General features: G+C 33.4%; 4 protein-coding genes across 6 annotated transcripts; 3 read left to right on the top strand and 1 right to left on the bottom strand.

Annotated features, from left to right (window-relative positions):
* Positions 1-262: 262 nt before the first annotated feature.
* LOC123922018 lies at positions 263-589 on the top strand. The gene has a single exon (XM_045974761.1). It carries the CDS (start codon positions 263-265, stop codon positions 587-589), a length of 327 nt encoding a protein of 108 aa, XP_045830717.1.
* Positions 590-9,479: 8,890 nt separating this feature from the next.
* LOC123924816 (OVARIAN TUMOR DOMAIN-containing deubiquitinating enzyme 3) lies at positions 9,480-12,749 on the top strand. Its single transcript, XM_045977789.1, has 8 exons — positions 9,480-9,596; positions 9,685-9,853; positions 11,024-11,105; positions 11,626-11,689; positions 11,930-12,035; positions 12,125-12,179; positions 12,308-12,361; positions 12,486-12,749. Exons 1-8 carry the CDS (start codon positions 9,575-9,577, stop codon positions 12,615-12,617), a joined length of 684 nt encoding a protein of 227 aa, XP_045833745.1. The 5' UTR covers positions 9,480-9,574; the 3' UTR covers positions 12,618-12,749.
* A 3,219-nt stretch (positions 12,750-15,968) lies between these two features.
* On the bottom strand, positions 15,969-21,171 carry LOC123924814 (ataxin-3 homolog). Its single transcript, XM_045977788.1, has 2 exons — positions 20,643-21,171; positions 15,969-16,902 (listed from the first exon to the last, which is right to left on the bottom strand). Exons 1-2 carry the CDS (start codon positions 20,883-20,885, stop codon positions 16,174-16,176), a joined length of 972 nt encoding a protein of 323 aa, XP_045833744.1. The 5' UTR covers positions 20,886-21,171; the 3' UTR covers positions 15,969-16,173.
* A 1,558-nt stretch (positions 21,172-22,729) lies between these two features.
* On the top strand, positions 22,730-27,947 carry LOC123924813 (ataxin-3 homolog). Of its 3 annotated transcripts, none has more exons than XM_045977786.1 (4): positions 22,730-22,914; positions 23,033-23,124; positions 25,163-25,244; positions 26,821-27,787. In XM_045977786.1, the coding sequence occupies exons 2-4, from the start codon at positions 23,060-23,062 to the stop codon at positions 27,520-27,522; spliced, it is 849 nt and encodes a 282-aa protein (XP_045833742.1). In that variant the 5' UTR covers positions 22,730-22,914; positions 23,033-23,059; the 3' UTR covers positions 27,523-27,787. The 3 variants fall into 3 exon arrangements, with proteins under 3 accessions (XP_045833742.1, XP_045833743.1, XP_045833741.1); XM_045977787.1 differs by having other exon boundaries at positions 25,107-25,244; positions 26,821-27,779; XM_045977785.1 differs by having other exon boundaries at positions 23,033-25,244; positions 26,821-27,947.

Here is a 27,947-nt window from a genome sequence, read left to right as displayed (position 1 = left end):
GTTAAATATACTGCAATAGATTTTAATACTAGATGGTTATATTTTTTATTTTTTTTTTATATAAAGATGATTATAAATTTTTGGTTGGATACTCTTTATATAAATATATCTTCTTTTCCTATTTATTTCAACAACTTCATCTATTTTTTAGATAATTTGTTGCGGATAACTTGATCCAATTTTAACTATATATACAGAGAATAGTAGCCACATATATTTTTTGTAAGTGCAGAGAAATTTGGAGATAGCTAGAGAATTAATCATGGATCAATATTCGTGCAAACAACGTATCAATGAAAACACAAATAACAATGACCAATTAAAAGGGTGGACATGGGATGAAGATAAAGGATTTGAGGAGAACTTATTAGAATATTTAGACAAGATGATACTCGAGGCCCAATTGGACAAACTCACTGCTCTTGTTCCGGAACGATCAACGGTCGAAGTTAAAGAGCATAATCAGATGATTGAGGAAGGTTATTTCGAGGTGCCAACATACTTATATGATTGTGTTTCAAAAGACAATGCTTCGATGGATGAAAACAAAGTTCTTCCTCTCAAGAATAAGACCAAGAAAGTGATTTGAATTTGTTTTTTTTTTTCTTTTTCCTTCATATGTGACATGTGTGTGTGAGTGAGTTTCTATACATTATGAAAACAATATTTGGATTGCTTGACTGATCATGATTTTCTTTTATAATTTATTTTAACTAGTTACGAATGCGTATTGAATGTCATCCTTCTGCAGTTTTACTAGTAGGCAAGTAGGTTTATAGAATGAACTTTGATCTATACTACTACTACTACTACATGTTAAATTATCTCCTTTTTCTTCATATCTTTACGGCTAATGATGCTTTTTTGCGAAATTTGGATAGTTCATTCTTATATGTGCATTTGAGAAATTTTGAAAAACGTTTGTGTTTGGAGAAATTTAGTCTTAGGCATCAATGGTTTATTGTTATCGAGGTTGTTGATGTTTATGTTGAGGAATTTCAAGTTGTGGTGATTGTTATATGAAAACTATAAACCAACATGCTATGAGCAATGCTTTTCATAAGCTTAATATCCTCACAAGTACACCAGATTATAATAATAATAAGAGTATCGATCCACAAAGACTAAGAAGAAATAAAGTAAAATTTTAAATATAAAAAAATTAGAAACAAAAGTAGTATAAATGAAGGAAATATTGAAAGAGATATTGTTTGGATTTTTTAGAGAGATATGAAAACAAGTTAAACTAAGATTATATATTTCTAAATAAAATCATCCTAATTAAGAGCATAAATTTCATCACAGCATGATTTAAATTATAACTCAATTACACACACTCTCGTCGTGAGAAAACAATTCATAAACAAGTTAAAGATAATGGAAGAGACCACATTACAAATGCCCCGGTTAATGGCGATTAACGGAACACTTCACATAAGCATGTTATTCCATGCATACTCTTTGACACATAGTTGACACATTACGTCCGGTCATAGTCGACTTCTCTGTTAGGTCTTTGATCTTCATGGCCTAAGATAAAGCAATACAATGTAGAACTTTGATATAACTTTGTTAGTTATCCTAATCGACAAAAGCACAAGATCAAGGAAACATGCATATGGACTACTCTCCATGACCCCAAGATGGAGGTGAACTACTCACACATAGCCATGAACAACTGCAAATAAATAAAAATAGAAAATAAAACAAGAAATAAACTAAATACTTTTATTGATACTTAGAAATGTTTACAATGTATATATGGAACTTGACTTTTACAAGGAAATATGGTCATATTTATAGCCTTAAGCCTCTAATTTTCGTAGCTACCCTCATTCATTAAAAATGGAAAGAAAAAAAAGAAAAAGACAAAACTGCCAATCTGCACTACTGGACCTGCCACGACCGTGACTTCTTCCCTTATTTATGAAAGTGCATGACATAAAAGAAAACTACAGATCTGAACAAATCACCAGAACAATGAGGATCAAGAAACACTCACCATCCAAAGATCCACCCCAAACTCAAGAAAATAAGTCTTCAAATTTTTTGTATTAACCTCAAAATTAAGTTTCACACCTAGACTCAAAGAACTTTAAAATTTTATTTGTCTTCTTCACAAACTCAATCCATGTTTCTATTTGAGGTGACAACTAGCTAGTCAAATAAGCATGGTGATCGATGGTGCAATATAGTGTGAAAATATGTTCATCATATTTCCTAGCATGTTCTTCACTGACTTCATTGAGGGTCAAAACGTGTTGGTTTCCAAATCTGTTGAGATTTGCAGGTCTCTTTGTATCTATTTGGCCTATTCCACGTCGGCGTTGACTGTTCTTGGAGGCGGGTTGCAAGCCGATAATTGTCTACCAAGGTCTTCATGCTGTCGTTTGACCAATTAATTTTGGCTGTGGAGCTGCTTCTTGGACTCCGATCGGCCGATCACTTTTGATTCGAGATCGGGAGTTAGAGTCTAGTAGCATCTTTATAGGCCGTGTTGATGTTGTCTTTGGTGGCCTGAAGACTGTGGAGTGACCTCTAGCTATGGACCTCGTTTAGGTGGCTTGCTGTGATTTCTTTTGGTTGTGTTTCAGGAGGCTTGGTTCTAACTCCTTGTTTTTTATTTTGTCCCTTATGTATCATGTTCTCTCGCTTGACATATTTCATGCATTGTTTGAGGTTTTATAATAAAATTTGCTGTTTCAAAAAAAAAATTGAGGGTCAAAACGATACCTTCACATTAATGTAATATTAATTAATAGTCTTCTTTCAAACCATATAATCATAACAAGTAAAATAACATCAACAATTAATTAATTTTTTATAGGAATTTAGGTGTAAAAATTATTCAAGTATAATTAAACTACTAAGGTTTAAGTTTAATAGTATTTCTACCTCTATGAAAATAATATATACACAAAAGGCACAATTACATGTTATAATATAATTCTCTATTTTCCTATAATTAAAAGATTTAGTTATTATAAAATAACCACTACGTTTAGTTAAAAAATTAAATAAATAATCATATTTTAACCCCTATAATTACATAGGATGTTCACCTTATAGACACCTTCATATTATACACCCGCTGCCCACATGATTATATTGATTTCACCTCTTAAAAAATATTTTAATTTTAGCAATACTTCTTCAAAAAATATAAAAGAAAATGTTAACTTAAAATATTAGTACCGTAAAAGATATGTCAAAGAAATGGATACTTTTATGAAAACATATATCTTAACTTTGTTCTTCAAAAAAATATATCTTAACTTTGATGAGATTGCACAAGATTAAGCCATTGTCGAGTGGTGTCTTTAATTCATGGTGAGATGACTCATGCATTTTCACTTCAAATATATCCTTCAATCCATTGTTATTGGGATTGTGGAAACTTGTATTGAATTTGGAAAATAGATTAGCACTCAAGGTACCAACAAACTGAATTTTACGTGAACATAGAAAATCATCGTTTTGTACATATATTACAACACAATCAAACATCAACAATAGTCAATAACATAATACTTACATTATCCTCACCAGAGCTTCTATGAGAGTCAAAATCTGAGCTACCATCATCTAATGATTCCAAACTACCGCAACTAGTACTAGCATGTTCGTTTTCAACTTCAAGTTTATGAATACAAGGCAAACAAAAAATCATAACTAGAGTCCTCCCAATGACGAAAACAACAAACATGTGGAAGCTATTGAAGTCGGTTATCTTCTGAATGATAAAACAACAAAAGTAAAAACCATAAGGGAACCAACGTCGCATCTTCTGGTCATTCCCCTTAATTCTCCGGTTGCCGAGCCGGCCAAGATGGATCTTGAGCTAGAAAATGTCTTCATTTAAGATGACAAATGAAGGCATTTTCTAGCTCAGGGTCAATCTGGGCCGGCCCGACAACTTGAGAATCAAGGGGAATGACCAGAAGATGCGAGGTTCTCCTATGATTTTCACTTTGGTTATTTTTTATCATTCTGAACCAGCTTCAATAGCTTCCACATGTTTGTCTCTTTCGTCACTGGGAGGACTCTGGTTATGATTTTTTGTTTGCCTTGTGTTCAAAAACTTGAAGCTGGAAATGAATATGCTACTGGTTGCGGTACTTTGGAATCATTGGATGATGGTAGCTCAGATTCAGACTCTCACAGAAGCTCTGGTGAGGATAATGTAAGTATTAAGTTATTACCGTTGGTGGTTGATTCTTGTGCTATAATATATGTATAAAAAGGCTTGGTTAATACTTAAAAAATGACGATTTTCAATGTTCATGTATAAGTTATAGAAGAAAATAGAAGATGTATTTTTTTTTTGAAGAAGACAAAATGGAATATATTAACACAAACAGCCTCCCCAGCACAAAAGTTTACAATAAAGTCAAAGAGATGCAAACACAAACACAGTCAAATCAATAGAAGATGTATTTTAGTTTGTTGGGTGCTCTGTTATGCTTGAACTAATCCCAAAAAATTTCAATTTGAGTTCACTAAACATAAACAACTATATATTGCATAATGCAATCTCATATGCATTTGAAAGCTGGAAAATATTAAAAAAAAAAAACCACAAAAAAAAAAAACAACAAAAAAAAAAATGAAGCTGAAAAAGAAAACTAGATGGAAGAGAACCAATAATGATATTTTGAAAAATATTTGTTTGGAGAAATTTAGTCTCATTGAATCATTTGGATTCAATAAACTCAACTGAAAATTTCATTGGTAAATTTTTGGTGCTACAGTGGTTGATTTTTAGAGAAATTGATGTTTACATATGAGGATGAATTTCAAGTTGTGGCGATTGTTATATTTATATTGGTATAATTCAAGATAATTAAAAAAAAATCTTAATAAAAAAATAAGTAAAATTTTACTAATTAGTAAACAACGTAAATTCACACAATTAAAAAAAACTAATCAATAAATCAAGTCAACATTCAAACATTTCTTTTGACTAAAAGTCAACATTCAAATATTGAAAACCATTCAATATTTGATATAATACCTTTTTTAGTGAATATATATATTTTTAATTTATACATATAGTATGTCATGTAATTTTTTTTGAGGTATATATGTAATAATTACACATTTGCACATAAATCAAGTCAAATTTTTCAAAAGATATTTTCTCATCATTATGGAAGGTAACAAATAAAAAAACACTATTAATTCCGTATATTGCCTTAAATCCGAATATAATACATGTATCGTAATATGAATGAATTTAATGCAGGAAAATAATGTTGACCACAATTCATTTTTATAATTATTTTCATAGTATTTATGTCCAAGTAAATAATAAGGGGAACGATCAAATTACACTGGTGTAATATTTGAGTAATGTTACACCGCTTAATAACGTTTCAACGAATACAAATTTTAACGCTTTATGTGATTTTATTGAATATCGTTAAGCTTGCTCAATCTCAATAACATATCAAACGATTTTAAATTTTTATAAAATTTAACATGAATGATCTATATGATATAAAAGTTCAATCCAACGGTGAATTTTGTAAAATTTATATTTGTTGAAGCGTTATTGAACGGTGTAACATTACTCAAATGTTACACCGGTGTAATTTGATCCCTCCCCAAATAATAATGATTAACAACTTAAGAAACAACATATATATTAAGCATATTCGGAAAATAAAAAACATAATGCAGAGGCTCAGGACACGTCTATGAGCACAATGCAATTTTCATTGGTTTTGCAGTTATCGGCAAGAAAAGATAGAATGAAGGAATGAAAAGAGTTTTCAATGAGAGAATGAATTATTAGGGGAGAAGAAAGAAAGTTTATTCATCCACTTATGAGTCACACAAAACAATTACACAAGGAGGATATACTTATACTCCTTTCTTATGATACAAGTAAATAACTCTAGTAACTACCCTTAACTAACTTTCAATAGTTATCACTAACTAACTAACAAACTAATGAGACTAAACAATATGAATTATAACACTATGTTTAACACTCCTCCTTAATTCATGTTGTCCACTGTCTCAATTCCTATTTCACTTCTTAACTTTTCAAACACTTGGACTATCACTGCTTTTGTCAACAATTCTGCAACTTGTTCTTCACTCCTGCAATGTATCAGAGCTAGATTACCATTATTTACTTGCTCTCTCAAGTAATGGAACCTTAACTCTATATGTTTGCTCCTGCCATGAGCAATAGGGTTCTTTGCAAGGTTGATATCAGACACATTATCAATCTTCAAAATAACTGCTTCTCGCTTGTCCTGACTTATCTCTTTAATCAAATTCATTAGCCAAATAGCTTGACAAGTACTGAGTGATGCTGCAATATACTCAACTTCACAGGAGGATAGTGCTACTACAGGTTCCTTCTTTGAACACCATGAGATTGGTGCTCCACCATAGAAAAACATATAACCAGCAGTTGATTTTATGTCTTCATGGTCACCACACCAGTTTGAATATGTATAGCTAACCAATTTGCACTCTTTCTTTCTATCACTTGCAGGGAACACTATACCATAGTATATGGTACCTTTCACATACCTAAGTAGTCTCTTGACTTCAATTAGGTGTGAACTCTTAGGCCTTTCCATGAACCTGCTAACTATGCCAACACTATAAGCCAAATCAAGCCTTGTGTTGCACAAATATCTCAGAGAACCAATCAATTTTCTATAGAATGTAGGGTCTATATCCTCTTCATCTGTACACTTTGTCAGCTGTAATCTTGGTTCTGCAGGTGACAATGCAATATTGTATTTGTCCATCTCAAATCTCTTTAATTTTTTGATGCATATCTGGTTTGATGCATTAAGATTCCTTGCTCATTTCTTATAAACTCAATGCCCATAAAGTATGTCATGTGGCCTAAATCTGTCATTTCAAACTCTTTCCTTAAGTCACTTTTGAATTCACTAATGTATGATTCATTGCTTCCTGTGATAAGCAAATCATCTACATATAGACATATCACAATTATTCCCTTTGCAGCATCTTTCTTAACATACACTCCTTGTTTAGTGATGCATTTTACAAACCCAATTTCATTGATAAACTTGTCAATTCTCTTGTTCCAGGCTCTTGGGGCTTGCTTCAAGCCATATAGTGCCTTTTTGAGCTTGTACACTTTAGACTCTTGTCCTTTCACTTCATAACCAGGTGGCTGTGCTACATACACTTCCTCATCTATAGGTCTATTAAAAAAATGCTGATTTTACATCCATTTGATACATTGGCCAGTTATTAAGATTAGCAATGGCAGATACTAACCTTATTGTTTCCATTCTAGTCACATGTGCAAATACTTCATCATAGTCAATTCCTTCCTTTTGAACAAACCCTTTTGCACCAATCTTGCTTTTTGTCTGGTTATTTCACCCTTTGAGTTTATTGTCAACTTGTAAACCCATTTCACATTCATTGCCTTCTTTCTCTGTGGAAGATCAACTAGCTTCCAAGTTTGATTGTTTTCAATTGAATCCATCAATTCTTTCATGGCACACCTCACTTTGCACTCTGTAGTGCACTATTCACATCAATTGGTTCAAATTCTGCCACGAATTCTAAATGAACCAAAGCACCATCATTGTTCACTTGATTATCTGAGTTCAATTCACACTATTGTAGTCTTGCTGGTAGAACTCTTGATCTATTTGATCTTCTCACCTCAGACACTGGTTGACTTTCTTGTTCTTCACTTATTTCTTCAATCATCACGCTAACTGAATTTCTCTTTTCGTTAGTGTTCCAGTCCCATTCCTTTAGCTCATCAATCACTACATCTCTACTGATCACTACATTCTTATTGATAGGATCATAGAGTTTGTAACCTCCAGTTGAATGATAACCAACTAATATCATCGTTGTTGACTTATCATCATGTTTTTTTCTAAATTGATCTGATGTGTGTTTGTAAGCTACTGAACCAAATACTATCATATGATTCACACTTGATTTATGCCCTGACCAACACTCTTCTGGTGTGATACCCTTCAATCTCTTTGTAGGGCATCTGTTTAGTGTATAAGTAGTAGTAGACACTACTTCACCCCATAGCTCCTTAGGTTGATGCTTCCCCTTCAACATACACCTAACCATATTCATTATGGTTCTATTTTTCCTTTCAGCAGTCCCGTAGTCCCATTTGCTGTGGAGTATATGGTGGGACTATGTCATGCACAATACTTTCACTATCACAAATCTTAGCAAATTCATGTGATATATACTCTCCACCTCCATCTGTTATTAAGGTTTTGAGTTTCTGTCCACTTTGTCTTTCAAGTGTAGCTTTAAATTTCTTAAAAATTTCAAACACATCATTTTTCTTACTTATTAAGTAAGTCCATAATTTTATACTAAAATCATCTATGAAACATACAAAGTACATGTTACCTCCATTTGAGTCAACTTGCATTGGTCCATGTACATTTGAATACACTACTTCAAGCACACATGTAGCTTTATCTTTTTCTGTAACATTTTGGTCCTTTATTATATTTTTTTTGTAACATATAAGTCATTTATTTTTTATAAATAAATAAGATAAGGATCAGAGTGTTACAAAAAAAGGACTAAAATGTTACAAATAAAAAAAATAAAAGACCAAAATATTATAAATAAAGATAAAAAACCAAAATGTAAAAAAAAAAAAAAAAATCAAAGTGTTAAAAAAAAATATAAAGGACTACAGTGTAATTTTATCTAAATTTTAAATTAACCGTCTAAAACAAGAATAGAACAGAAGAGAATAGGCCTGAGCATCGGTCGGGTTCAGGCCGAAAATTACTAAATCGATAAAAATCACAACAATTTAATTTGGACCCAATTCCGACCGTCTATATCTTCGGTTTGTTCGGGTTCGGGTCATACGAGTGGCAGGTTGAACGGGTCGGTTATTATGGGTTAGATCAAAACTTTGTTTACATCTAAAACTCCTCCATTATCCAAAAATTCATAATTTTCGAATAGTTTAATACCTCGTACACAATGCAACAAAAGATAGACGAAGTAAATTAAAAAACAAAGAGAGTTAGATGCAGTTACTTTCTTTCTATATGTAGATCTAAAGACAATAAAATATAAAGTAGAAGAGACGTAGAAATTAAAATAGATCTAGAATATATATATTAGAATATTTTTCCCACCTTCTTTATCACCATATTATTAATTATAAGCTTGGTAAAATATAACATTTTTATCTTATATCAAAGATGGATAAAAATAACAAAGAGAAGAGTATATTAGATTGAAAGGGAGAGAAGGAAAAAAATTAATTTGAATCTAATGGTTGTTCGGTCGGTTTCGGTTATGGAGAGATAGAATTTTAGAGACCCGCACCTGCCTGTATGCAACCGTTCATGCCCGGTTTTTCGCAATTTATTGACCCGAGACCCGACCCGCATTCGACCGAATGCTTCAATGTGTTGTTGGTTATATCGGTTTCGAGTCGGGTCTCGGGTTCATGCTCACCCCTAGAAGAGAAGAGTGAAGTTGCAGTTTATCTCTCCGTTTTCTCTCCGCAGAGTAACGCCGCAGTGTCGTTTTCTCTCCGTTCCAATTCTTCAATTCCATGGCGCCCAACCTTCTCAACGGTAACTTCTCAACACTAACTAATTCTAACCCTAAATAATGTTTTTGAACACTGCTAATAGATTTGTTGAAATGTGAATGAATCCTCAGACTCAGAGGATAATAATATTCTTAAGCAGTTGAAAGATGGTACAGCAAAATTTGAGATTGTTTCTTCACCTGTTCCTTCCCTTGTTCCTCGTTTTAATCGGAATTCAAGCTTTTCTGGAGCTGCAAATCGTAGCACTCTCTTTTTCGCCAGAATCGGCTCATCATCACAGTGAGTAATTTTATATTTTTTTTTTTTATTTCTTTGTGTGTGGATATAAACGGTAGTAGCTCGATAGCAGAAACATGATAGCACATGGTCTCACAGATCGTGGAGCAGACTTTGATACCGTCTTAAATTTTTGTCTCATCAAGTAGCCTGGTGTCTAGAAATTTCATCCTTAAGGTTCGAACCTCGGCCCCCTGCATATATAATGTAATGTCCCTGCCAACTGAGCTAAATTTTTGTCTCATCTAATTCTAATGTGAGACTCTCTTTAACACAAACATTACATAAAACTCGCACACAATTGTGAGACCAAGGTTCTAACCTGGTTGAATATGTCTGACTCAGTAATATCAGCATTGTTAGTTGAGCTAGGCCTAATGGAGAATTTTAGTGTTTTTATTGTCACTTTAATTAGGTTGAAATATGCTTTTAATTAGAAAGGGATATTTCACTTTTTTTAATCCTCATGGGCCTTCAGTTTTCCAATTCTTCGTAGAGATTACAAATGTATTGAGTCAACAACCATTTTATAGTACTTGAATGTGTCTGATGATTTCAATATCATCCTTGGATTTATCAAAATCGAAAAATAGTTTATGTTTTTTGTTGGTCAAGTTAATTCTCAAATGTGTTTCTTATTAGTAAGTTTGGTCATTTAATGTGGTGTTAGTCAGTTTGGTTTGTGAAATTACTATTAACAAAAGATATACTAAAAAATATATTTATAATTTTGATACATTCAAGTACTATATTGACAAGCTCGCACGTTTAGGGGCCAAAACGATTGTTTACCGAAATGTATTTTAACCTTTTTATTTTAGTCTTTTTAATCTTATGTTGGGAAGGAAAATGGTATACCTATTTGGCTCAAAGCTATAGCTACTGGACATTTGTATGTTAAATTTTTCAGGAATTTATCCTTATGGGGGTTTCAGAATTATAGTTTGGTTGATACTAGTATTGTTGAATATAATTATTGTAGGGTGTGTTTGGTTAGAGGGGAATAAAGAGGAGGGGAGGGATTATTTTAAATTTGAGCTGTTTGGTTCAATTATTTTGAGGAGACGGATCATCGCTCCTAGGCCAATTTTAGCTCCCCTCAGAAATGGAGAGATTTGTAGGGGAGAGAAGAGTTGTTACCGTTTTGGACTTATATATTCCTTATCTTCACAGTGGTGGACAGGCAATGAAGAAACTTGAACGTTTTTCGGTTCAGAAGGTTACAGGGGATGGACGGTGTCTGTTTCGTGCACTGGTACGTAGTACGTACCATCTTTGATGCTTTTGTTTAACATTTTATTCACTTTTCTGCTTTCTTTGTAGTTGAATACACATGCTGATTGGATTTATTGTACATCTTGTCCGTGTTTATCTTTTGTTGTTTTAGTTATTTCGTGACCTTTCAATATTTTTAATCTAAGAAAATCATATTCAACTGCCTAGATTCTTGAGTTATATTTTGATTAATCTCTGAAAAATGAAATAACTAGAACCCAAATTCATTGCTTAAAACATTGTCAAGTAGGACAACACTTATAATTTGTATCGTGCAAATAAAAGGCTGGCGACAATTAATCACACTCTTAAGCAATACATAAGTTGAGACACAATCTGTGCTCAATCTAATTGTTGTATCAATCTCACCAAACTTGTTAATCCATACAAATATGTCATATGTATGTTACTAGGTCATTCATTAGTTTGAGCTTCCACCATAGCAAGTTATTCAAATTAATTTTAGAGGTAAGTAGTAACAGTTAGTTCAATGAAATCAGGTCAAAGGAATGGCTTACAACAAGGGAGTAGCTCTTAACCAACGCGAGGAGAGAGAAAATGCAGGTATGCTGATATACTGCCAATAAGACATTGATAAAGATACCATTTTGTTTGTTTTGCTTTCAGTTAATGAATTGTTCATTATGTAACACAACTTGTGCGTTTTAGTTTTTCTGGTTCAACTATTGAGCTGAGATACTTATCTTGTTTTATCTTTATTTTATGCCGTATAAGTTATAACCTTTATTTTCTCATTCACTTTGTTTTCTTTTTCAATGTTTTGACTTGCCGGTGATAACACAGATGAATTAAGAATGGCAGTCAAAGAAGCTATATGTGAAAATGTAGGAGATCGTAAGTTATATGAAGAAGCCATCATTGCCGTTACAGTTGATGAGCCTTTACAACGGTATGTTTTAGAAACATCGACATAAAATGAAGATCTTGAAGTATGTTTATAATTTGTATTTAATGCCATGATTGGTTGTTATTTTGCAGTTACTGCAGGCGGATTTCGCAACCTGATTTCTGGGGAGGAGAATCAGAACTATTGGTTAGTGATCTCACTTCTTAAATCCTACTTGTGTTTTTATCTTTTAAGGACTAAATATATTTTCTAGTTTGTAGTTTATATCAGGTTCAATTTAATTCAAATACTGACCAATGTCCATATTCTTGTAGGTACTGTCAAAGTTATGTAGGCAGCCAATTATTGTGTACATACCAGAGCACGAGGTATGCCGTATTCCTTCAACAACAATACTTGTGCTTAATGTTTGATCTATATAATATTTTATAAGGTTGCAGAATTTTTTTACTAACATATCATTTTGTCGATACGAAAAACAAAAAAATGCAGCATCGAGGCGGTGGTTGGGGATCTGGTTTCATTCCTATTGCAGAGTATGGAAGTGAGTTTATAAAGGGTTCTAGCAGAAAAGCTGTGAGGTTGCTATTCAGTGGTAAAAACCATTATGACCTTTTGTTATGAGGAATTGTATCAATGAAGGAGGAAAAAGAAACATGGTGTCAATATAACTCTAGTCATACTCAGAGTTTCACTTCTGTAAATGTTATTCTGATTATTTAGGATTTTTATAATTTTAAAAATGACATTTGTATGCTTCGGCCTCTTCTTTTTATAATAATAATAATAATAAATGATAATTTGTATAACTGAAAAATTCATCGTATGAACCTAGTGGTTGGATACAAGTGATTAATGCACCGTAGTTTTTTTTTTTGTTGACAATAACAAACTTAATTTATTTCATTATTCAAGTAGTGTTCAATACAAGGGATCGACTCAAAAACATTGCGACTAGCTAAGGAATAGGTTGCCCTCGCTAAGTGGTGAGCTACCAATTCGCTTGCCGCTTGACAAACTATACCTCAAAGTTTTGAGCTAATAATAATAACGACTTAATGTGAGAAATTACAATACTAAATTCCGACGAACCAACATGCCTAGAGGAAATAGCATCAACTACCACTTTAGAATCACTCAAATATGACATGAGAAAATCCTCTATTGATTCCTTCTTCAATTGCTTCTTTGAGTACCATTGCTTCTCCCTCCAATATGCTTAATCTACCTTGGAAGAGGTTGGTTCCAGCAAGTATGAATTGTCCGCGGTGATCGCATAAACACCAACTCCACCCGTTGCTCCGGTTGCATCAAAGAAACTAGCATCCACGTTGCACTTCAAGTAACCTTGTCTTGGTGGCCTCCACTGTGGTACTGCTGTTTGTTGCTGCATCTTCACTTTGATTTTGCTCCTCAAATACTTCTTGTACCTACCTGCCGTGCATTAATACTGCTGCTGTCCCAGACTTGTGTGTTTCGATTCTGCCATATCTGCCACATAAGAACAGCTACCTTCCCTGCAATCAGCGTGCTTTCAGTACTGCATATGTTCAAAATAAACTCATTAAAATTCTGTGTTGCATGCTGGCGCTGCTGCAGTATGTGTCCAAGTTCCATGACATTCCAAGCTTACTTGCTTCCATCACAATCAAAGAATATATGCCATTCTTCTTCCGGCTCCACTGTGCATTGAAGGACACTCCAACGGACATTGTACATATATCGATTTCTTAACCGTATCCGAGTAGGTACTAGGTAGACATTCCTTGCAAATTCTCCATAACAAATGCTTGGTCTTAGGGGGTGCTTTAATCTTTCCATAACCTTCCCCAATCTGCTTCCCCTCTTGGTGGTCGCCTTAAAGCTTTTTCTTTCATGAGAGTCTTGTATCCAGAATGTACCATATACATTCCATCTCTATCCTCACTCCAAATTAATTTATCCTCTTGTACTACATCCCATAACGGGACAGCAAGTATGTTATTCGCCACTTCTTCCGGAAACAACAAATTAATTTTTTCAGTATCCCGCCGCTTAACATTTGGTAGCATAAGTTGTTGGATAGATAAGGAGTACACACCTTGATTTTGTGGAGCTTCAATCCAACGACCACCTTCTACTCTCAACCAAGGTTCGTTCATCACTTTTATGTTACTACCATTGCCAATGCTCCACCTACAACCATGAATCAAAGTGTCTTGATTTCCAAATACTTCTCCATGTAAAACTCGGGTTATTGCCAAGATTAGTCTCAAATAATGATGACCGAGGAAAATACCTAGCCTTGAGAATTCTCGCCACCAAGGAGTTTGGTTAAGTAATGATGTTCCATCCTTGTTTAGCTACCATTGTCATGTTGAACATTTGGAAATCACGAAATCCTAGGCCTCCTACTTCTTTGGAACCTACCATCTTATCCCACGCAAGCCATCGAATACCTTTATTATTATTACCACCACTCCACAAAAAAACATTGATCATTCTTTCTATCTCATATATCAAGGAATCCAGTAAGAGATAAATACTCATAACATATGCTGGAATTGCCTGTAAAACTGATTTAATCATTATCTCATTCCCGGCTTTAGATAAAAGACGACTTCTCCAAGAGTTAAAGTTGAATTGTTTTGGACTTTTGGTAGAATTCAATTCAAACCGTGTCATCTTTATCTTTAATGTATAAAAAAAGGAAAAATGTTAACTAGTGCTTCCGAGACACTAGTTAAGGATACTCAAAATAGTAAAATCATCTCAAAAAGTGTGTAGTCAATGACATATAAAAAATATGAGCAAAAATATGATATTTAATGTACTCGGGTATATCTTTTTCTATTAGATGGATTTACTAGTGGTTTTAGCGCAAGGTCTAGCTCTAAGTAGGGTTGGGAATAGGCCAGGCGGCCTACAGGGGCCTTCGGCCTGGCCTAGCCTAGCCTGGTTATTAAAAATGCCAGGCTTAGGCTTTGAAAACGGCATGTTTATATAAATAGGCCAGGCTTAGGCTTCTAAAAAGGCCTACAAAGCCTGATAGGCCGGCCTGTTTATAATAATTATTATTTATATAATATTATTATTTATATCTTATAAAAATATATTATTTATATAAACATTATTAGCTTTTAATTGTTGCGACTTTTCGTAATCGTATTTGTTATTTTATTAGTTTTTAATTATTGTGTTAATCATATTATTAGCTTTTTATTAATGTTGTAGAAATTATAAAAATTTAAATGTGAACTTTTTAAGGCCTGTTTAGCCTATTTAAAAAAACTATATAGAGTAGCTTTAATGTAACACATGCTTTTAAACAGGCTACAAGGCCAGACCAGACTTTTAAAAGGCTCAGGCCAGGCCAAAAAAAATAACATTTGATAGGCCACAGGTCAGGTTCAGGCCCGAAAAAAATTCGTAGGCCAGGCTCAGGCCTGTTCCCAAGCCTAGCTCTAAGTAGTTTAATTGTTTAAATTATGCCAACATTCTTTTTATTGACTTTACAAGAGAGGTTGGAAAACTAATTTTTTTTTGTGATTTTGTGAGCTTATGTTGCTATTGTTTCCAATATGAAAGTCATCTGCAGGATCATTAGTTTTGTCGAAAGAACCAACCCCAGCCGGGGGGTGTTGAGATAGTAATATGGGAGAAATACTTATATGGGCACAAGCACAAATAATAATTTGTTAGGCACACTCACATTAAGTAAATAAAATTAAAGAAAAATAAATTGAATTTATATTAATTGATGTGACAAATATATTTTCTATTTAATTTTTTGAATTGATGTATGTGTGCCTAAAGTAGTTGTGCCTAGGTAAGAGTTTCTCGTAATATGGACTAAGTAGTAGTTAACAAATCAGTTTTGTCAGATAAAAGTTGCCACAAACAACTTAATGGTACTGTCAACAAAATTGCGCAAACTATGTAACTAGAGCTATCACGATCAGGTAGGAATGATAAAGGGTCTTAAAAATCATTGTCAAAACTGGATAAATATCATAATCAGAAAAAATGTTGAAGGGTTTTCCTTACAGTTTATAAATCATGCAATTGATATGAGAATGTGTATACTGCACAACACAATGACTTTAAGCCACTGATGTATGTTTCAACAAACTAAACGGGTATAAATTATTGTCCTCAATTGCAAAAACAAATCAAATGCAAATTAAACCACAATCTTCTCTCAGGGAGATTTCTCTTTATTCTGGTTTTCACTTTGAGATTTATCACCACCTAAAGAAGATGCGACTTGGTTGTTTGTATCCTTCAGAGAACCAGCATCAGTAGCGTCTACATGTTTGTTTCTTTCATCACTGGGAGGTAGACTAGTTTCAATGCTTTCCACTTGTATACTCTTTTGCTTATCATCATTTTGAGGAGCACTGGCTTCAGATGGGGCCGAATCCATCAGACTAGCTGCTATAGCCGCCTTTAGATCCTCATCTTCCATGTCTGAAAACATTTCAGCTTCCTCATGTGAAAGAAACTGATTTGAATGTTGTTGCCTATCAACAACTCTTTCTCGTGGAGCCTGCTGTACTGAGTTGCAAGATTTGGTAATTCTCTCAGCATCTTCAGGTGAAAGCCACTGCCCGAAACCATTGGAAGACTCAGCTGAAGAGATGGGAAACTCTTTTGGAAAATTTCCTCTCACCAGGAATATGCTCCACCCAAAGCCTTTCAAAGAGTCAAGGTAGGCTGCAAGGTAAAACTTGGAAAGGTGCTGTGGAGCTGCGTAGAGACTGTCAAAGTTATACCACTCTCCATTCACTTTGCGGATACAAAACCAATGATCCTGCAGATGACAAATGAAGGCATTTTCCAGCTCAGGGTCAATCTGGGCAGGCTCGGCAACTGGAGAATCAAGGGGAATGACTTGTAGGTCCCACACTTCCAAAGCCTTTTGTAAAACCTACAGGAAAAGTTTTGCACAATTAAGTAACTCAATTGCAATGGATCCAAGTCCTAAATTGGCTGCCCAAAAAATTATTGGATGCATGCAACAAACATTTCCATCAAACAGAAACCACTAGTTTACTTCAAACTAAGATGTTTTTCCCATAATCTGATTCGTACATACACGGCACCAAAGGTGTGGCAACATGCACAAATACAACCCTAAATGTTAATTTCAATAACAGATGAAAATATACAAAACAGTTATAGAACTTGGACTTTGATAATGAAATCAAGAGACTGAATAATGATATATAATAGTATATAATTGTGTTGAAAATAAGATTAGCATCCATATATTTATTGTATAGAACAGTTATATTGTATTATATCTTGTAAATAGAGATAGAGTATCATGTAATTATTCTACCTGTTCATTGCCTAAAAAAAGAGGAACAATCTAATATATATGTTGCTCACAACACGTGGTAGAGCAAGAATATCTCTTAAAAGGGTTTCCTTGAAGGTCACCAAAGAGGTGTGGGCAGGACTGAAGTTGCAGTAGTATAAGTCATTATGAGATTTAGATGGACATTGTACAACTTATATATGAGAAGAAATGGATGATGCAAGGAGGGCAAGGGAGTAGAATCGGCTGAAAGGCAAGTTGTAATAGGGGTAGGTACTAACACCACTCAAGAAAGTTGACACGCCAAAATCAGAATTGCAGAGTCAGAGGATGGGAACAAAAAAAATTCTTCAAGCAATGAAGGAACTAGCAAAAAAGTCAAAAGAAGAATAAAAGAGAGATAAGTAAATAACAGTATGTTTCAAAATCATCCAATGGGTAACAAGGTAGAGGCAAAAAAGAGAATATACGTGTGGGGGTCACAGTGGAGATAAAGAGGGAAATAGACATTGACCACTATAGAGGCCATGTGTGATAACATGCCATCGGAACCCTATAACTGAGCAACCCAAGGTCATCCACATAGTGGGAGGGGTCTTCAACAATGAAAGAGTGTTGGGCCTTTGGCATATCATTCAAGGTTCACTCGTCTGAGAGGTACTAGACAGTGGTACTTGTATAGTGATTGCCACTTGTGGAGACAGTGTAATTTAGATACTTTGAATATCCAAAAGCTATACGAAAATGGGCGTACTAGAAGTTTTCATATTGGAAACTTCTAGTTATATAAAGCTATCAGGTGTTTGATATTTTGGGATTTTGGAAATACAAGGCTATCCAAATTTTACTCAAATTAGGAAAGCATGGTTATATTGGAAAATCTATTTTTTCTATGTTCTGATTATTAGGTTTTCCCATACGAGCAGCAACGCACTAGTCAGGGCTTAGATGATTTTACACAAATCCTAGAGATTAAGCAACTCTAGAAACATACTAAGCATCTGAGACAGATGACCTACGGGAGAAGTCACAGGAAAGAAAAATATGGATCATGCTGCAGTTTTAAAAGACTGGTCCACATTCCTTCTTTGCTTAAATTTTTTCGCAGCAGTTATTGCCAATGACTTAGAACCCGTTTGTTTGAGTTTTTCATGAAAAAGTCACTTTTATGTTTTATCTAGAAAAACAGCTTTCTAAAGTTTCTAAGCTGTTTGATTAAGCTTTTACAATACTTGAATTTGAAATTTAAAAAATCAATAACTACTTATAAAAACAAAATACAGTAATAATACAAAGTTACTAAGGTAGCTTCTAAAATTATAACTACCTATTAAAACAAAACATGATTTTACAGTAGTAACCAAAAGATTAATAGCTTCTGCTTTACAAAATATAAACCACTTTTTAACTTTTTTTAAAAGCTTAACAAATGATGCATGTATGATGTATACTATTTGTTTAATAGGGACGTTGCAAAGCATGGCTTAATAAACAGAGCTTATAACAACCATTTGTGATGTATCTGACATTATAACAGAATTCCAGACAAACCAGAACATGTTAGTATTAGCCATGCACATACCCAAGTCAAAAATTGAAAAAAGCCCAAAAAACAAGATGGGGGAGGGGGGTGTCAAATATAACTAGTAGAAGTGTGTATGAAGTGCTACTCCCAAAATCTCCATACATCATTGCGCAAGATATATGCTATATATAAAATTCAATTATTCAGTTTCAATTAATGCATGCGTACTATTTGCTTAATAGTATCGGTTACAAAACACGCGTGAAAACAAAAGAGATCTGTATCTCTCATGGGTAACTAACTAGTACCCTCACTAAATACAATGCTCATAAAAACAATCTATGACGTATACGGTGTTACAATTCAACTCCAGACAAACCAAAACAATTTTCACACTAACGTCACAATGAGACTTGTTTGTATTATTAGCGTGCCATACACATACACAACAAGAGAATCAAAAACAAATTTCCTCAACAAAATAAAACTTACAAACTGTTTCCATTTAATTTAAATCCAAACAAAGTTTTCAAAATCAACAAAGATGATGCACTCAGTTATAAGATTAACTTAAGCTGTTTTCATAACTCACCATCATCAACACAAGAAAACGGCCACATATATAACTGAAGACATTCTTTTTAAATAATCAAGGTTGTCAAATAGCGGTTAACATTATAGTGTAGCATAATTTTAACAAATTGTTATTGCTCAGCGATACCCTATGGTGTATACAACGTTACAATTCAACTCCAGGCAAACCAAAACAACTTTCACAGTAACGCCATAATAAAACTTGTTTGTATTAGCCATGCACATGCACAGCAAGAGAATAAAAAACAAAATTCCTCAACAAAAATAAAACTTACAAACTCTTTCGATCTAATTTAAATCCAAACAAACAACACAAAATTTTCAAAATCAACAAAGATAATACACCAAGTTATACCATGAATTTAAGCTGTTTTCATAACTCAACTTTAATTTCATCAACACAAAAAAGAAAGCCAACACAGATATAACTACAGACATTCTTTTAAAATAATCATTGTTGTCAAATAGTGGCTATAGCATTAACTTTAAACAAATTGATATTGTTATACAATACACTATCTAGTACAAAGTTCTACCAAATAACTATAATAGCGGTGCTAGAGCACTAATTGGAACAACTGCTATTTTCTACAATTGACAACATGTAAATAAAACACAGTAAATTACAAAGTGAACTAAATCCCAAGGACTCGTCGAGGTTCTTACAAACCCTGAAGCTTATAAATTATACACCAACAACAAAGGTCATTACATCGGCAGTTTAGAACTCATATAATTTATAGTATACACATGAGTTAAATCCTTACCAATTAGACTATGTATGTTTGGTTATGCAGTGAGAAAAAAATGATTTTGAGTAAATTAATTCTGACTAAAATTGAGTTGAAGGTAAAATGATCTATGCTTGGATACATTCATGTAAAAGTTACTTGAACAAAAAATTTGACTGTAAAAAATCAATTTTAGAATCAGAAGTACAATTTCTAGTCTCAAAATAGAATAAATTCTGGAGCCAAAATCAATTATACTATAGAGAAACCAAACATGTCAAAATCATTTTTCTTTACCTCTATAATCAATTTTGGCCACTCTAGAAGTGGAACTAAACATAAAAATTTAATCTTTGACTCACTAGACACATAATTTAATCTAATTACACCCATTTATGAGCATTTCTTACCCATGATAAAAAAAGCTAAATACATCAAAATAATAAAAAATTAATTCAGAATAATCGATTATGAATAAGAATAATTGAGAAATAAACCTGGATGCTGAAATCACCATCAAGAGAAACATTATGAGAGAATAAATCACCGGAAGCGGAAGAGTGAGCGGGAAGCATCATCATCTGTCGTTCTTTGTTATCGAGATCGGAAGCGAGTGCAGCTAAGTCAAATTCAGAGAAAAATGGACCTTGAAGAACTGTGTTAACGCAATGAACAGCACAAAGCTTCGATTCTTGTACCTCATGATATAACATACCTCCATTGCTTGCTCCTTCCATCATCGTTTCGGTTTCGATTTCAATTCAATTCAATTGATTTTGCAGAATCGAATACTAATAAGTAAACCCTAATTTTGATAATTATATAGTAGTTAATTAACGGTTTTGTTTTGTTCTTCGTTGTTCTTATTCTTTTCTCTTTTGTGTCGTTTTTTCTTTTGCTTTATGGATTGGGGTATTGTTTGTGTTACGAGACGAAAATGGAAATGGAAGAAAATTTGTATAATAAATCGGGTATTTAATTGACTGTTAAATTTAATTATAATTATTTCACGAAATTGTCGGTTTTAAAACTTTTAAGTCATTTTTTGTTTTTTATGGCTTTCGATTTTGTGATTTTTTTTTTGATAATTAGTGTCGTGTTGTTTTGCCGCGTGTCAATTTTCAGAACAGAATTAATATTAAAGATTTATTTATTGTAGTTTTAGACTCTGTTTGATTTCAACAACACTGATGATAATAATATTGAGAGATTGTGAAGAAGCAATGTAATTTTTTTTTGTTACATGGACTATGATCGAATTTAGGACTTATTACATATTACTCAAACCTCTCACCATTAAATTAATTCAGTGACTTAGAAGTAATGTAATTTTTGTTCTCGATCATCAAATTAGATAATTGGACGAAGTTCTTTAGTCTAGCATCTTGGCTTGAATGGAATATTGGTAATGAAGATATGAGAAATACACGGGAAGTTGAGCAACTTTTTGACAACTTTGTCAATGTTTTGCGGAAAAATCATAATAAATTGGTATTTAATAAGTACTCCAATCTTCGAAAAAATTGGTTTCTTCATATAGTTAATCAAGTGCAAATGACAGTTGATAATATTATTAAACGAGCGACTTGTATCGAGAGCTACGAAGCCATCTTTCCTATTAGATGCGAGCTCCTTCTTATAGATATTTTTAAGTTTAATGTAGATGAGAATGCAAAGTAAAAGAAATGGTTTCTCGACTTGTGATAGATTGCTTAGAGACTCTCTCATGGTGGCCTTATTCAGTGTTTAAGTGTTGAAATGTGGAGTTTAGTTCATGTTATGCGTATTTCACATCATTTTCATCTCGACCATATCATTTTTGAAATCGACTCTACTCTTGTTGCAGATGTTGTTCTCAATCATCCTACCACATCTGCAAATGCCAAACTCTTCTGGAACAACATCTGCAACATCTGCAAATGCCAAACTCTTATTTCAAACCTCTTCTGTAAGAGGTTCTTAGTAAATCTTCTAAATTGGATTGTCACTATTCAACATTAGTTCAGAGAGACCAACTTATGTGCAGATTTATTAGCCAAAAAGGATTTGATATTCCTTTCTTCCGATTTTAATTAGGACAAAATTCAAAAAGAGTATCATACTTTGGGAGTCTCTCTACTCCTCAATTGATCCCCATATATTTTTTATTTTTTTGAGCTTTAAGCCTTTTCAATCCCAAAAGAAATTAATCTTACTAAAAACACACAAAATTAAGGGTCTGTTTGGATTGATTTCTTTTTGAGTTTATGCGAACTAACTTATGCAAATAAAATAATCTTTTATGCATTATTATAAGTTTTTTTAAGGTAGTTTATGAGAAAGTAAGTTATAAAAATGCAATTTTTGTGAGTGAAAACTTATGAGTTAACATAAAATTTTATTTATTTGCATAAACTATTTTCACAAGCTAAAAAATAAGTAAAATCATAACCAGGCCTAAATTGTATTACATTTTTTTGTTGCTTTTTTTTTTAAATTAATTTTATATTTAAATTGGATGAAATTTTTCCTAAAAACATATTAAAACCTAACTGTAAACAGCCCCTCTAGTTACAGAACTACTTAATATGGTAAAAGTTTCTTAAAAATTAGTAAAACAAAAACACAGTTTTTCTTCCTTTTTTATCGATCATTTCAAAGCTCTGTTTTTTGCTGAAACAAATCCTTTCTTCGTCATCATCTTCTTCTCCTTCATCCCGAAAATGGGTTCATCTCAACGCTTGTTCAACACAGAAATAACTCTTCACGAGATCCTTGGAAGTGGTCAAGGTATACCATTTTCTCATATTGTTCGGTTAATTTTTGTTTTTTTTTTCGGTATTAATTTTGAAACGAATGACCTTTGACATTGAAATTGTTTTTGAATCAATGTGATGTTTGAATGCAGTTGCAGACTTGATACTATTGGAGGAAGATGAATCAAATTGGGATGATATTGTTGGTGACATCAGCGGCTTTTGTTGTTTTTGAGAGAACTAGGTATACCCTTTTGTCTCTTGTTTCTAATGTTCTTAATGTTCTTATTCTCTTTGTTATTATTCTTTTTATTTGGGCTAAATCAGCATCAATTCTCAATAGGTAAATAAATAAATACTTATACATTTATGTTTGAATACTCTCCAGTGCCACTTCATGTGTTGAGTTAGTCCATGTAGAGCAAAATGCTAGCTTAAATTGGCTCCTCGATAGTGTCCCTTAGATTAGTCGGTCATTGAACTGGATACGGAGTCTTAAAAAAGACTTTATTGTGATGTCTGAACCATAAGGGCTTGCTTGATTTGGCTTATTTGAGCTTATATATTAAGATATAAACTTGTGAAACTCTTCTTTGAGTGAGCTTCTGAAAACAACGTAGGAATGTCTTTAAGTTGTTTTCAACTTATATCCTTAAACTCTCTAGTTCTCTAGAATAGCTTATGAAAACAATCTATAACTTATATGAAAACTATTTGACTTTATTTTACGGTTTGTTATAGAAATAGCTTATAATACATAAGCACTTATATGATAGGGCTTTATATTATAAACACTTAATTAAGTTGTATATCCGTGATGAATTGTAAAAGGGTTTATTGATCATTGAGATCTTCAAATTTAGACATTCATTATGATCTAGAATTGTAAAATATTTGTATTGTTTTTTCATTTTTGGTTTATTTGGTACATAGCCATTTGTTTTAATGGAAAAAAGTTGTATGATTTGGAGGTTGAAGTTTGTGTAACATGTATATTGTATGCTTAAACTGTATATGCAAATGGAGTTTGTAGATTATACATTCTTAGCTGTTGAAGATTTAAGAAATATGATGAATAGTTTTAAAACTTAATGCTCTTTGTGCAACGGTAGTGTAAGTCTGCAATGATGTTTACTGTTTAGACTTGGTTTATAGATTGTAGAGACAATAGTTATCAGGGATTTGGATTCTGTGTAGTAACCGTGTGATCCGATAATTGCATGACGTAGTTATTGATTTTGACTTTCTGATCTCAAATAAACGGTGAAGATAATTTTAAGTTAATTTGTTAAAGTTGTAATGTGAGCCAACTGATCTCAAAATCGGCGTCGGAGATCAATCAATGTGTGCAACTGATGTAACACCAAGTCTTAATTCTTAAAGTGCCATGATTAGGGTACTATCACATCAATCCTCCAAAGAATTCTATCACCAAAATTAGTCTCCTCAATGATTAGGTGTCATCGTATCAATCCTCTAAAAATTTTGTTACAAAATTAGTTCCTCAAACCTCCTTACGCCCAAGATGGGACATCTAGAGTGTAATCCAAGTCACCGCAGGTGGCCCAACGAATTTTGAATAGGCTCTGATATCATCTTAAAATTTGAAAGTCTAGGCTGGTTTCTCAAGATATTGCACTTGGTAAGGATTCAAGGCTGTTTCTGAAAGTAGCTGCATACCTCTTGTTAATTTCTGTTGTTCGTGGCTTCACTGATTTTCTTACCTTGGCATACACAAGTAATTTTTTGAGCATTATTTGGTCAAAACAGACTTAGGGTCGGTTTGGATTAGACTATTTAAGTTTATCTACTAGTGTAAGCATTTGTGAGACTATCCTGACATTCTTATTCCGACTTTACTTATCGACCGAACTCGATATTACCAGGTTTTTTCTTGGTAAATTAATTAATTTAACTGTTAATTAAGAGCCCGATTTGTTATACAAATTTTCTTCCATTTATGTCTAAAGCTTCCAATCCAAAAAGCAAAAGAAAAAACGACAGAAAAGAGAAAATAATAAGAATAACATAAAAGGAAAATGTTAATATTATAAATATCATAATTAGGGTTTAGTTAGTATTCGATTCTGTGAAATCGATTCAATTCAGTTCAATTGAAATCGAATCGAAGCGGCGATGGAAGGAGCAAACAATGGAGGTATGCTGTATCATGAGAGACAAGTATCCAATCTCTGCGCTCTTCATTGCATTAATACTTTGCTTCAGGGTCCATATTTCTCTGAAGTCGAGTTGGCTGCACATGCTTCTGATCTTGATCAAAGGGAATGGCAAATGATGATGCTCCCCGCTGCCGGTGGTTACGTCTCGCATAATGTATCCCTTGGTGGCAATTTCAGCATCCAGGTTAATTTCATTTCTTTACTAATCCCAATCTTAACTTGTTACTTCATAATTCTTATTCATAATCAATTATTCCGAATTAATTTTATCATGTTTATGTTCTTTTGATTATTGTGATGTATTTAGCTTTCTGATCATGGATAACAAATGCTCATAAATGGGTGTAATTAGATTAAATTATGTGTCTAGTGTGCTAAATAAACTTAGTCTAATTGGTAAGGATTTAACTCGCGTACAAAATTTATTGAGTTTAAAACTGCCGATGTAACGACCTTGTTATTGGTTACAATTTCTAAGCTTTAGGGTTTGTAAGAACCCTGACGAGTCCCCAAGATTTAGCTTACTTAAACTTTTCGTAATTTACTGTGATAAATTTACGTGTGTTGTCAATTGCAGATTGCGGAAAATAGCAATTTGTTCAAATTTGTGCTCAAGCACCACTATAGTATTTGACAGAACTTAGTACTACACGGTGTATTGCAAAATAATTGTGATTTGTTTAAATTTGATATACTATAATGCTATAGCCACTATTTGAAAACAATGATTATTTAAAAAGCCTGTCTGTAGTTATATCTGTGTTGGCTTTCTTTTGTGTTGGTGAAATTAAAGGTGAGTTATGAAAACAACTTAAATTCTGGTGTAACTTATGGCATTATCTTTGTTGATTTTGAAAATTTTGTGTGGATTGGATTTAAATTAAATGGAAACAGTTCGTAAGTTTTATTTTTGTGGTGGAATTTTGTTTTGATTCTCGTGTGTATGTGCATGGCTAATAATACAAACAAGTCTCATTGTGGCGTTACTGTGAAAGTTGATTTGGTTTGGCTGGAGTTGAATTGTAGTGCCGTATACGTCATAGATGGCTTTTATGGTCTTTGTACTTAGTGATGGTACTAGTTAGTTACTCATGTGAGATACGAATCTCTTTTGTTTTCAAGCGTGTTTTTTAACCGATACTATTAAACATTAGTACGCATGCATGCATTAATTCAAACTGACTAATTGAATTTTATATATAGGATATATCTTGAGCAATCATGTATGGAGATCTCGGGAGTAGCACTTGACTCACATTTCTAGTTTTATTTGACATTTCCCCCCTCTTTTTTGAACTTTTATAGTGGGAACATAAGAGACATAGTATTTTGAAACCGTGTGTGTAGAATAATTACATAATATTTCTTTCTCTGTTTACAAGATATAATACGGTATAACTATTATATGCAATAAATATATGGATTCTAATCTTCTTTTCAGCACAATTGATATACTATATTATATAGCATTATTCAGTCTCTGAATTTCATTATCAAAATCCAAGTTCTATAACTGTTTTGTATGTTTTCATCTGTTATTGAAATTAACATTTAGGATTATATTTTTGCATGTTGCCACACCTTTGGTGTCCAGTATGTACGATTCAGATTCTGGGAAAAACATAATTAATTTAAAGTAAAATGGTGGTTTCTGTTTGAGGAGATGTTTGTTGCACACATCCAATTTTTTTTGGGCAGGCATTTTAGGACTTCAATCCGTTGCAATTGAGTTACTTAATTGTGCAAAGTTTTTCCTGTAGGTTATACAAAAGGCTTTGGAAGTGTGGGACCTACAAGTGATTCCACTTAATTCTCCGGTCGCCGAGCCGGCGAAGATGGATCCTGACCTGGAAAATGCCTACATTTTTCATCCGCAGGATCACTGGTATTCTGTCCGCAAAGTGAATGGAGAGTGGTATAACTTTAACAGTTACTGTGCAGCTCCAGAGCGCCTTTCCAAGTCTTGCCTTGCAGTCTACCTCAACTATTGGAAAGGCCCTGGGCAGAGCATATTCGTGGTGAGAGGAAATTTTCCAACAGTGTTTCCCATCTCTTCATCTGAAGATTCCACTGGTTTTGGGAAGTGGCTTTCACCTGAAGATGCTGAGAGAATAAACAAATCCTTCAATCCAGAACAGCAGACTCCACAAGGAGTTGTTGAAAGTGAACAACATTCCAATCAGTTTCTTTCAGAAGAGAGAATAAACAACTCCTGCAACTCAGTACAGCAGGCTCCACAAGAAGCAGTTGTTGAAACGCAACAACATTCGAGTCAGTTTCTTTCAGACGAGGAAGATGAAATGTATTCAGACGACGACGATGAAGATCTAAATGTGGCTTTAGTAGCTAGTCTGATGGACTCATCCCCAGTCGTAACCAATGCTGAAGCTAGTCTACACCCAAGTGACGAAAGAAGCCAAGTCGCGTCTTCTTTTGGTGGTGATAAAGAGAACACTCCCTGAGAGAAGTTGTAATTGAGGACTATAGTCTATACCAGTTTAGTTTGTTGAAACATCCATCAGTAGCTTAAAGTCATTGTGCTGTGCAAGGAAAACCCTTCAACATTGTAAGGAAAAACCCTTCAACATTTTTCTTCTTCTGATTATGATATTATCAAGTTTGACAATGTTTATTATGACCATTTATCATTTCTATCTGATTGTGATTGGCTCTAGCTATATAGTTTGGGCAATTTTGTTGGCACTTTGCAGTACCATTGTTGTTTGTGTGGTAACTTTTAGAATTTGGATTGAGTTTAATTCAATCCACAAAACTGATTTGTTAACTACTACTTAGGCCATATTACTATCTCAACACCGCCGGATGACCCGACCTGAACCAATTCGTTAATTATTGGATTGGGTTGGTTCGTTTAACAAAAAAAAAA

This window comes from Trifolium pratense, linkage group LG4 (genome assembly GCF_020283565.1).
Source record: "Trifolium pratense cultivar HEN17-A07 linkage group LG4, ARS_RC_1.1, whole genome shotgun sequence".
In the NCBI taxonomy this organism is placed as follows: domain Eukaryota; kingdom Viridiplantae; phylum Streptophyta; class Magnoliopsida; order Fabales; family Fabaceae; genus Trifolium; species Trifolium pratense.
This window is presented reverse-complemented; position numbering and strand designations above follow the sequence as displayed.

Coding starts and splice junctions, on each gene's coding strand:
- LOC123924813 (XM_045977785.1), top strand. CDS start 25,017: ATGGAAGGAGCAAACAATGGAGGTATGCTGTATCATGAGAGACAAGTA. Junction 25,245..26,820: donor GTGGCAATTTCAGCATCCAG/GTTAATTTCATT, acceptor TTTTTCCTGTAG/GTTATACAAAAGGCTTTGGA.
- LOC123924816 (XM_045977789.1), top strand. CDS start 9,575: ATGGCGCCCAACCTTCTCAACG. Junction 9,854..11,023: donor AGAATCGGCTCATCATCACA/GTGAGTAATTTT, acceptor TTATCTTCACAG/TGGTGGACAGGCAATGAAGA. Junction 12,180..12,307: donor GAGGAGAATCAGAACTATTG/GTTAGTGATCTC, acceptor ATATTCTTGTAG/GTACTGTCAAAGTTATGTAG.
- LOC123922018 (XM_045974761.1), top strand. CDS start 263: ATGGATCAATATTCGTGCAAACAACGTATCAATGAAAACACAAATAAC.
- LOC123924814 (XM_045977788.1), bottom strand. CDS start 20,885: ATGATGGAAGGAGCAAGCAATGGAGGTATGTTATATCATGAGGTACAA. Junction 16,903..20,642: donor ATGGTGATTTCAGCATCCAG/GTTTATTTCTCA, acceptor CTTTTCCTGTAG/GTTTTACAAAAGGCTTTGGA.